Source organism: Filicampus tigris, chromosome 2 (assembly GCF_054856515.1).
Source record: "Filicampus tigris isolate MCC_2025a chromosome 2, RoL_Ftig_1.0, whole genome shotgun sequence".
Classification (NCBI taxonomy): Eukaryota; Metazoa; Chordata; class Actinopteri; order Syngnathiformes; family Syngnathidae; genus Filicampus; species Filicampus tigris.
In genome coordinates, this window is record NC_141218.1 from 24142277 (window position 1) to 24154569 (window position 12293).

Genomic DNA, 12293 nt, shown 5'->3' on the forward strand with positions numbered 1-12293 from the left:
TTTTTTAAGAACACAAGGAGATCAAAAGGATTACTATAATTGTTTTGCAAATGTGGCTAAGATGAGCCGCCTACTCTGTTGAACAAAGCACACAAACATGCGGACCTCCTCCAACGATAACCATTGCATCTGTCTGTAATAAACCCGTTTGGTTTGCAAAGGGACAGAATATATTACCGGATTATATATTACACTTTGGGACACTGTCATTGCATGTGAAACGATACAGTATAAAACCTTACCCGAGTTGGGATATTGTGCCAGTGAAGAAAAATTAGGTCAACTTACTGCAACAGAACACAGAAATGTAGTAATTAAGGCAGAGACAAGGAGGAAGAAAGGAGCATACAGGCTGGAGAATTGGGATATGAAAATGATCCTCCCATTATGAGGATTAATAATCTTATGTGCTCCTGGCTCTTTTCTCTTCTTTTCTCTCTCGAGTCAAATTAATCACCAATGTTCCTGCAGCCCAGCCATCTTCTTGTTCAGTATTTTGTTTTTTATCTTCCTTTATGTTCAGTCGGTAGCTGTGCTGTCTGAGATCCAGGCTTTAAAAGTAACAGCTATCTAATGGAACAGGAAATGGAAAACGACACACTGGAATAAACTGGCATACCATTTTTCTCCAATACTATAATTGTCACTATAAAAGACACAGAGAAGATAAAGTACTGTAGTACTGTATATAGAAAACAGACAAAACTCCTAAATGGGGATTTAAATTCAAGGACAAGAGTACTCCGGGTAGTCTAAGCCTTGGCTTGCAACCACATGTACTAATGTGAACCAGGCTGTTCATTATTACATGCGATCACACCAGGTGTCTGATTACAGGCAAAACACCCACAAAGCTCACAGGAAAATATTGTTTACTAAAGTCACACAAAGTACTACAATGTTCCACAATGAAGCAACCTGCATGAAGTCGGCAATTACATCTAACAATGTTCAAGACCACCCGATGCAAAGCATAGCCGTTTGCGTGTTTTATTTCCCAAACCTCACTCGGTTTAATGACAGAGAACAAAACACATATTGCTAATAATGCGTTAGCTCTATCCTTGAATGAGCGGAAAACACCGGGAGATGATCTGTGAGTGTGTGTGCGTGTGGAAAGTCAACAGCAGCAGCTTAATGAGATCAGGCATATTAATAGAATTTAAATGAACAATTAAACCAACATAATACAGCACATAACTTGCACAGCGTTTGGAAAATGCTTGATGATGGATTCTCTCTAGATGCTAAGAGAATAATTACACACAAACACCAGATAATGAATGCTGTTTCTCTGAGTAGTTTAAGTGGTGCAAGCAAGACCTAGGAGGTTGTCAACATTTTTGTCACGTCAAGGTGGTGGGGGAGGAGGGGGCATAACCCAAAGATAATTTGAATACATTACAGCAGAAATGTTTTCTAACATACTTTTTGTTACTGCAAATATGTTGGCAAATGCACACACCCTATGTGGTATGTCGATCAAGGACTTTGTGCAGGCAGTGGACGTGAACGCCACAATCCCATCGTTTCCCTTCCCAAAGGTTCAAAGTCCATAAACCGTGGCCCTGCACTGAGCACAGTATTCCCCAGCATGCATGTTGTCTGTGTGGGTGTGTGTGCTGCTTGGCTGTTGATGGAAAGAACGAAGGGTCAGTAAAGGTGAGTGATGGCTTGGTGTAGTGTCCGTCTGCCTTTGCGGCATAATGAGGAAAGGGAGGCGCAAGAGAAGGAGAAAGGGCACCAAGGAAGGAATCAAGAGGAATGAAGCTGGATTGCCAAAGGTGAGGGATAAGGAGGCTAAGGAGGTCGGGAAGAATGCATTAGGCCTTGGGATGTAAGTTTAAGTAAGAGGAGGATAGACGTGGGGTGAAGGGTCACTCTGCATAACTTGAGCTCTTCTACTTATTGAGCCACACAAACATGTACACAAATAGAGTGTGTGGGTTGAATTACGTTCGCACTCAAAGCACATAATACATAAAGATGTTTACGCAATAGCATCAATAAAAACACTCAGTGATCTTCAAAGGCAGAAGGACAACAGCAGAAAGTAATAAGGCATCCAGGAATATCGTCGCTGTCCTGTGAAAAACACTTATGTTACGTGAATGGTGTTTCCGCGTAACAGACATCGCATTAATCTGAAAATTAAACACTTTTGGACAACACAATTGGACATACGTGCTTTTCCCAGGACAGCGCCGATACGCAAAACGTTGTTCACGTCTCCACTGTTCAAACTAGACTTTTTCTCTCTCTATCGCACTAGCATTCAAATGTGGCACTATTGACATTGACATTCCCTAAGAAAAAAACAAATCAAATGCAGCCTGAACCCCAACTGTAGGTTTTATATGATTCTTGGTTCTAATAAAAGTTCCAGTTTTCTGACCTCTTAGCTAGTAGAATGCCAATGCCGTGCACACACGCACATAAACAGACAGGTGGGAGCTTATGAAAAGGGCACAGTGTCTTTATAGTCAGCTCTCAGAAAAGGTTATTAGACATCATCTGGAATAGGCTTCTGTCTTGGCCTATAAAGAAATGGAAGTGGTGGTATATGGGTCATGGAAATGTGGGGTGGAGGGGTTATCAAATTAAGGTCTGAATCCCCAAATTAAGAGGAATGTTATGATTTGCCATACAGGTGAATGTAGTTCTGACAGCTGCCAATGGTGACATTTTAGCAGACATCAAGGGCTAGAATTGGCCATGTGTGCACGTGTCCATTTCTTTATTCATGACACGTCCATGTCTGCCAGACTATATATGAAGGTCAGATAAATGCGCACAAAAACACCCTCACGTATACACACTGGCCGTGAACTGATAGTGTTCCCATTATGATATGAATATGGAGGAGTTCGAACAGAAGGCTAGGTGACACTGGGACAAGGTGATGCGATTGGACAGGTGTGCTTGTGTGAGTAGAGAGCCCTGTGTCAGCGCTTTGTGCCAGGACAGCAGGTGGCACGTGGAAGGGTATCAGCGACCTTCTCCTTATCTCTCATTTCACCTTCAGCCCAGAGCCCATGTTTCCCCTGAATCCCTAAAGCGCAAATTTATCTGATCTAGCACAAGTCATTGAGAGGAGGATCCCATACACATGCACGTGTGGGTGACTTTTTCTTGAACTATTGTTGGATATTGTTTTGACAGGTTGTTCAGGACTAATGCAAATGTGTGATGTGTCCTCTAAGCAGAGGAGAATAGTGACTATGAGATGGGGGATGAAATGAACGGCTGGTTCTGACTGTTCTTACCTTTAGTAGCTGATGAAAGAAGAGCCGGAGGATTCAAATGGACGCATTGTGTCGGGGGAGAAAAGAGAGAGGGCAATGCGGGAGAATTGAGAAGCAGGGAAACACATTGCTGTCGCTGATTACACATAAATGATTAAAGTAAATATGTAAAGCAGTCACACACTCAACTCACTCTTAGTCTGCGAGGAGAAGGCCAAGGTGAGTTTGGCAAAGAGCTCATTGTTTTCATATTTCTCCTCTTTGGCACTGGTCCAAAAGCTGTTCTCAGAAAGGTCTTCATGGCCAATCTAAAAGGAGAAACCGATGTTAAGACATTAAAATGAGACAGATGGAATGCCACGTAGAAATAAGATTCATGTTTCAGAAACTAATCATCAGACTTATTCCTCAATAGTGTTTATGAGTGCACCTGCCTAGCTGTGAGCTACAAACAGTGACGCTATAATGTAAAGAGGCAAGGGCATTGTAGTAAAGGGAGGGGAAGCGGGTACAGAGGAAGCAGCACTGAAAGGGGGAGGAAGAAAGAAAACAAGCACTCATTTTCTCTAATCTGCGCACTGTCTGCACCACAAAGCAGCTTTCGCTTCAGAGCTTCACTTAGAAGTCTGAAGAAATAAAGAGGGCTGCACTTTTTTTTCCACCCCCCACTGTTCTGCAATTTCTATTCTAGTCACAAGTTACAATTAACTTTGTATGTGGTTCCATCACTTTGAGTGTTCTCATTAGGAAAAGGAGGGAGTGAAAGCACTGGTTGTAAATTGACAGATATCAGGCATTTCATTATGGACGAAGCCTTAGGGAAAGGGGGTGTAGTAGGATGGAAAAGGCCGAATGGTGGGGAGAGAAAGCGGGATGAGCAAAAGGATCTCACAAAAAAGGAATAGAGCACACCAAAAGGTTGAGTCGTAAAAAAAAAAAAAAAAAAGTTAATTTAAATTACAAAAGAATACGGTCCTTTCTAGCTGCGATTTAATTATCTTTCAGTGGAGCAGTTACAAGAAGAAGGCTTATTAAAAAGCAATTTCTGTGACATCCTCGTCAAACACTCGCCAGACTGAGCAAGCCAGAGCGAGAAAGCAAGAGAGAGAGAGAGGGAGGGAGGGAAGCTAAACATTGATGAAGTCTGCTGAAGCCATTAAACAGTAGCTTGAGGCTAAAGGAAGACAGAGGGCCATTTTGATGTTTTAACCATCACAGTTGAGAGGGAGGCGCAGAGCATGAAGGATAGTCATGAGATACAACAAGTATGCAAGACTGTGCAGTGTGCACTCTTCAACCTCAATATTAATGTTCTGACACACAGCTGCGTCCAACACCACACTGGGCTATTTAAAAACCCTGTCAAACTCCAGGAAATGATTTTCAAAATACGAATAAAAAGTGGCACAGGTTGAAGCACCCACAAATGAGCTCTACCAAAATTTCCTAAATTGTCAAAACCAATCTTGGTGTTCACACCGTCATTTTGCGTGACGAGATGCTGTTATTAACAACTAAAAGGATCAACTGTAAAAAAATAAATAAATAAAAAAAAAATCTTTGCTGTGGAAATCAATGCTTAAAGTAGAAGTCAACCCAAACATATTTTTTTCAAGACTATGCTCTATGCAAGACCACTGGTTGAAGTATGGCAGTCTGATTAATATTGAATACTGCATAAGTTAAGCAGAAAAATGTACCCAATTTTAGCCCTCTCAGTGGGCGCCCATGTTGTCACTTCTGTCGACTGACGATGACGTTGAAGTTGCTCAGGGCTCAGATAACGACCAATCATGGCTCATCTGTTTTTTGAAGCTGCGAGATGGTTGGTCGTTATCTGAGCCCTGAGCAACGTCAATGTCATCTTCAGGCGACAGAAGTGACAAAATGGCCACCCCCTGAGCTAGCTAAAAACAGGTGGATTTCTCATATTCCACAAATGTAATATTAATCAGAAGGCTGTGTTTGCACTAGAGGGCCCGCAAGGAGGCGTCATCTGCAGCAAGCTCTTCTTCCTCCTTTCAGTAACCCCCCCAGCCCCATCCAATCACAGATAACACTCAGGACACCTTCATGGTATCACAGGCAGTCAGAAATGTATACTATTGCAACAATTCAAGTAATAAATGCAGGTTTGCTACAATACATTATTTAAAAATCCATCCTGTATTTTGTTTTATTACTGTTCTTCCACTTCTGCGATTTTCTTATATACAAATACTTTTGGTGCATTATCGCCACCTTCTTGCTGTCGGCTAAAAATGACATCAGTGCCTAAGGGCTAATCTTGTGAATCTTACATTAGTCGTTACCTGAGCCCTGAGGCACCGTGATGTCATTTCAGATGAATAAGCGGGTGGAATATGATGCTTAATTCATATTTCACAAACACAATATAAATCAAAATGCTGTGTTAGGACTACTGGGTGCATGTAGAACATACTGTAAATAAAATGTTTTACTTGACTTCTCTTTTAATCCATTTGATTTTTTTTTCTTATTTTGAATAGGATAAAAAAATGTATTCATCCACGGCTGATACTGTATGACATAAAAAAAAGATAAATGATAATTTTTTTAGCCATATAGCCGAGCCCTATTTTTCAACTTCATAGTGTCATGTTTAATAGCTGAATCTGTATTATTTTGCAATTCAATTTACGTTGAACAAATACTAAAATTCAGGGAGTTGAGTTTTATTTTGCACTTTTGTTAATTTATTACAAATGAATCCTAAATCAGATTGAGTTGTTTGTGTTTAGTTTTGAACTTAAATTATCTATTGTAGAGTAACTGCTCTGCCTTTTGTCTGAAATAAAGGAAATGTCTTTATTAAAATTATCTGACATTGGTTTAACAAAAATGTTATGTTTCAAAAGTACGAGTGGTATTGGTTACTTGTATCGGCGAGAACACAAAAGTGGAAAACCCGTACTGGTATCGGTCTGAAAAAAGTGGTATAGAACATCCCTACCAAAAACACGCGTATGGAACTTACTAATTAGGCTTTGCTTCTGTGGGGGGAAACCACCACATTATGTAGTGTAAGTATGTAACTTTCAACATTAAAGATCATACTGGAATGAAAGCACACCTTTTTCACATCCCCTAGGTACCGGTTAACATCTATACCAGGGGACACCAACGTGATGCCTGCGGGCAACAGGTAGCCCTCAAGGACCACATGAGTAGCGCGCAGGCCTGTTCTTAATATAGCTCATCAGTGGGACATTGTGATTTTCTAGGAACAATGCACATGTGATCCTTTGAAAATGTTGGAATGTATCTATTTCCTTTACATAGTGAGAAATCATTATCATGAACAGTGACTTCACATAAATTAATATAATTATTAATAACATCATATAATAACATTTTGAAAGGTACTTTCAGAATTTGTTATTTCAGAAGTGTCTATCAAATTGGTAGCCTGTCACATTAATCAGTACCCAAGAAGTAACTCAAACATTTCCAAAACATTGGGGAGCCCTGTTCTATACAACGTGATGAATTATCGTTTCCCCCTAAACCCAAACCTACTTGGATTGGTGCAACAAATGACATAAATCACGATTCGAATTGGTCACGGATTTTGAATCATGGATCGGATCGTTTTTCGGATCAGCAAAAAAAAAAAAAAAATGTACTATATATATATATACACACACATATATCATATACAAACGGGGCACTTGTTGCTAATGTTAGCAGCTAGCTGCTAGCCACTAACGCCAGAGACTTGATACAATGACAGCGTAATTAACTAGCGGTTTGTTAGCTTCCTAAATTAGTGATTGAATATGATTTCGGTATGGCATTGTGTTGATGTCGGTGATGTTGATTTTAAAATTGCAAAAAGGTGAGCCGAATGTCAAAAACAGAAGTCAAGCTAGCCGTTACGCCACCACGCAGGCCAACTTCAAAGTAAAAGTCTCCTAAACCTATTGGATTGGAATCAGTGACTCAATGTATTATTTGGTAAGCGTTATTTTTAAGTTAGCCTTTGCGGAGGCGGTGTTTTCGTTGAGTATTTATAATTTGCAGCTTTGCAGCACGGTAAAAACATGTCTGAGTATTGGTTGAGACAAGAGGCAGAAAAAAAATGCTGTATCATTAATTTGAAGACTCGTTTCACCCCAAGTTGCCACAATGTTCCCATACATGCGACTTACGTGATCCGTGAGAGTTTTCAACTTCCTCTGCTGCGATTACAGTGAATGCGGACTAATCACGTTGCCTTAATATGAACGCGGTTTTTTTTGTTTTTTTTCCCCACCAACCATTCCGAGGTTCGTGCTCAGGCCGAACTGTATTGCGTCATCAAAGATGATCCTTTGCACCACTAGTGACTTGGTTATAGAGCAATCAAATCGGTCTGCCTTCGGGATTTTCAATGCATTTTCATATTGGTCGGTCTACTCAGCACGACGATTTTCTAAATCATCCTTTCTTTTTTTCAATTTTCATAGCGACGTGTTTACAGACCGAGCACCAGACCGAGGCGCCCTAACGGCTCACTCAGGCTTCTTCCTTTTCTCCTCTTGCTCTGGAGGGGAAACATCCGGCATGAAAACGCTTGGCCTCTCCCGCTCTGCAATCCCCTCAATTTCACGTGCAAGAAGAAGAGCTCTGAAGCCGCTTATTTATTCTTTTTCTACTGTCGGTAAAGAGGCATAGCACTGCACTTCGCCAGTGTCCCGTACCTTCCCAGGCGGTGTGTAACATAAGGATGTGTGCATGTGGCGAACGTCAGTGTTTTTTTTCTTTCTGGCAATCGTCCGCGGGCCGGACCAACATGCCTGGCGGGCCTGATCTGGTCCGCGGGCCGCCAATTGAATAGACTTGGTATGGGGCAACTTTGAACTTTCAAACCTTTTGCCATCAATATATTAAATTAGATTAGAAGCCTGATATGTGGCAAAATGTCAAAAAGTTTAAGGTGGGCTAACACTTCCGCAAGGCACTGTAGGTACCACAACTCAATTTTGAATTATTTTTTTCTTGCAAAAATGTGTTATTGTCAAGAAATTGTAGTATATATCGGTACTGCTGTTACAAAATGTAAGAGCAGCAACCCTGCAGTTGTGTTATGTAAACTGATATTATACTTAAGTTCTGATTGTCTGTGAGGATGAGAAATTATCCAAATGTGATTGGGTGAAAAAGTCAGTTGGGGAAGTGAGTGAGCGAGCTTGTGTTTCGGGTAAATACTGGCACATTGAGTTGACAACAGGAAAACAAATATCAATAACGCCATTGATTAATTGACTTTGACTCAACTATCATTACCTTAGCATTGATGACAAAAATAAATAAATAAATAAAATCAACCCCTATTGCAGAACGTATCTGGAATCAGTTATATGACAGATTTACACTTTTCTTTATACTTGCACCATAACTTGGACGTTTAAGTCTGGAAAGAATCAATTCCCTTTATGTTTCCTATGGGTAGCTAAAATGACCAGTGTTAACCAGTGAGCGTGATCAACTTGGTAAGTTCCAGTGTATTCACTGCCAATTTTGAAACATGCAAAGGGCTGTTAGTACATAATGATGTTTATTTCAATGACACATTACTAAACTGTACTGTGAAGTTTGTCTTTATAAAATATATTATTAATTGGAGATACAATTGTACTGCATAAATACTATATAAATGACTTAAATATTACCTTGCTCCAGTTGGCTCTCTTCAGTTGCACTTCAGGCTTGTATTCCTTCTTAGGCTGGAGGCCATACGGCAGTTGAACTACTGCAGGGGCACCCCAGCCTCCCATGCCAAACGGTGGTGGTGGAGGCATACCAGGACCTGGAGGTGGTGGAGGGATACCAGGACCACCGGGTGGTGGAGGCGGTGGGGGAGGCCCCATCCCGGGCAAGGGTGGAGGAGGTGGCGGCCCTGCCATGCCTGGTAAGGGTGGCGGTGGTGGAGGGCCAGCCATGCCTGGTAAGGGTGGGGGCGGTGGAGGGCCTGCCATGCCTGGTAAGGGTGGGGGCGGTGGAGGGCCTGCCATGCCTGGTAAGGGTGGTGGTGGTGGAGGTCCTGCCAGGCCTGGTAAGGGTGGGGGTGGTGGAGGGCCTGGAATGCCGATTTGCCCCGGTAGAGGTGGTGCCAAGGTTGCATGGCCTGGCAAGGGTGGGGGAGGAAGTGGTGGCGGACCCCCAATCTGGCCAGGGACAGGAGGGGCCGGTGGCACACCAGGCGTTGGCACAGGAACTGTAACTGTGATTACTTTAGTTTTCGCCTCTTCCAGATCTTTGGATAGCGTTTCAATCTGAAGGAAAGGAAGTATGCACTATAATGAATACTATTTTCAAGACATGTTTTATCATGTTTAATAATCACTTGTCTGCTTTAGTCCATTAAATCACAATTCCTGGCAAATTCTGTAATGTCCAAGTGATGGGCATGCCAAGAAAGTGATGAGATTAGGTGGAACAAAAGAAGGAAACGGAGTTGACATAAAGGGATTAAAGTCTGGGCACAACGGTGTGTTGAGAGAGATGAGAGGAGAGGACAGGCATAGAAAACATAGCTAGGGATTAAATCCTCAAAGAAAATGTTTGAAGAGTTTGGAAAAAAGCTGACAAACTATTACAAGTCGATCCTAACATAATAATAGCAAAAAAATAATGATAATTATAGGTGTGCATTTTGCCCAATTTGCCAACATACCTAGCTAAAACTTATATTAGCTCTTTATGCAGTTTTCATAACGTTTGTAGTGATGATTTCATGTGGATGTCATGTGTGGTTATGATAAAATGAAGGTTAAACCAAAGTCAAGTGAGGATTTATGAAAGTTAAGATACAACGTTTTTTCACATTCACATAACAGAATGTGTTTATATGTAGCTTGATGAATAGTGTTTTATCAGACTTTGAAAGGATGACAGTAACAGACTTTAAGGGCCTCTGAGGCAAGCTTCCATAATGAAGCAGCAGATGAAGAGTTGGCTGTCGCATCAAACAGAGGGATGTCTGGATATGAAGAAATCTTCGGTGGGCAGTGTCTCAAACAGAAAGAAAGGGAGCCATCTTAGTTTGAAAAGCCTGTTTGATGTTGATGCTTAGGACAATTCTGTGAGCATGTGCGCGTGTTTGGGCTTTTGAGTGGCAAGATGATGATTCTGGCTCCCAAAGCGTGGAGGAATCTCATTTTGGAGATTGTGTCGTCCAAATAAAAAGGCTCACAAAGGCATGACACACAGGAAGAAATTTATGTGGTGACACACACAAGCATGGCAGCAGATTGTTCTGGGTGACTTGGAATGTTAGTGAGGTCGAGTTTGGGTATCACAGTGCAGCAGAGTCCAGCTGGTGCAGCAGCAGGGTACTGACAGCCAGAAAAAAATAATTTAAAAAATTTAAAAAGTTTTCACACATTGTCCAGTAATGTCTAACAGCTACAGTTAGGAAAAGTGCCATTTTCCAGTCTAACTGTAGCTACAAAAGTCATGCCACACTAGTAGTAGGTCTGGTTACCGTAATTATCTTAGAACCACAATGCATGATTAAATGGGATTCCCGATGGAAATATAAAATTATTTTTTGTCCCATGTCTATCACTTGTAATCAGTTGGATTTAGCTCACTTCATAATATCCTTTCACTGCACCCCCACTTTTCAAGAGAAACTAGTTACCGTTGAGTAATCTTTAAAACCGCAGGGATGCTCATTGGTTAGGTGGGTGTGCAAAGGTATTTGGCAGCTACAGCTCTGTACCATTATATCTTTCTGAGCACAAGAAAGTGTACATTCTTGCAGATTGGTCTTGTACGCATGTTCAAGATCAAACAATCCTGCATTGCAATGTCATTGACTTAAGTTCTCCATAACATATGTTCTCCATAACATAAATTAAAACACTTAAAGCACTAGTGTGAAGTAAACTTGACCAACCATCTTTTAATGGCTAAAACTATTTTCAATAATTTAATAAAAATGTTTCGTTCGTTTTTTTGGGGGTTTTTTTACGCAACCCACCCTGTTTCATAATTAGACCCATATAAACACGCTTAACAATGAAAATGCAAATGTTTGGCAATCTCCGGTAATCTTCAAGTGACGTCACTAGAAGACATCGAGTCGCCAATCATCCATTGTACTGCATTGTTTACTGTGACGTTGGCTGTTCTTTGCCATTTTGATCACGTTTTTCGACAAAATGCCTCGGCACTGTGTGACGATGCATTGTTCACATTTAGGCCAACAGTTGTTTGGGTGGCCAAAACATAAGAATAGAGCACATACTGTAAATGGACCAGTTTGTGTTACAGTTCAACTGGCTTCCACATTAGCTGGCTTCCGATTCCAGCAGTGCCCGTTCGGGCAATGCCAGTCCAGTAATTTTGTTTTTCCTGTCTGCAGATTCGTCACAAGCAACATCGAAACTGTACAACTGCATACCTGTTCAATTCTGCAATAAACACTTGAAACAAAACGTCTTGTTTACAACTCCCGACTGGTGAATTAGAAACAAGGAAAAGAAAAAAAAGGAGAAAATCGTTTTTTTTGTCCATATAAACAAAGCAACAGATAATAGAAAAGTATGAAAAAGGATGCATTTGGTTGATCTCGCCAAAGAATATGACCGTAATGTATCGACAATCGCCACGTTATTAAATCAGTTCTTTCCAAAACGCCAGGAAAAAAACACTTCTGAGAGAGAACATGAACCAAAGAGGACAAAAAGCGATGAGGACAGCAATTAAAAGGTAAACGACCATCATTTTTATTCTTTACTCTATTCTTTATTACATACGCACAACTCTCATTTATTGGGCAATAATCTAATTGTAACATGTATTTGTTATGTATTGATGCATTTTTATGCTTTATAAAAAATTTATGTCTAAATATTGGGGGACTTGGAACGGATTAGGGCATTTACATGGAAAACGCGTCTCTACTTACAAAATGTTCTACTTAAGAAATTTATTCCAGAACCAATTAATTTCCTAAGTAGAGATATTACTGTATTCTTAAAAAAATATGTTTGAGTTGACTTCCGCTTTAAGAGCTGATTTTTACAATCATAAATA

At 40.8% G+C, this 12293-nt stretch overlaps 1 protein-coding gene across 1 annotated transcript in view; it reads right to left on the bottom strand.

Moving 5' to 3' along the window:
- Positions 1-3421: 3421 nt before the first annotated feature.
- LOC147151845 (protein diaphanous homolog 1-like) overlaps positions 3422-12293 on the bottom strand; it is a 41810-nt gene continuing 32938 nt past the window's right edge. The window contains exons 15-16 of the mRNA XM_086053027.1: positions 8921-9523; positions 3422-3553 (exon numbers count right to left, since the gene is read on the bottom strand). Of these exons, the coding sequence (XP_085909153.1) occupies positions 3422-3553; positions 8921-9523 (735 nt within the window). The remainder of the gene's footprint in view (positions 3554-8920; positions 9524-12293) is intronic.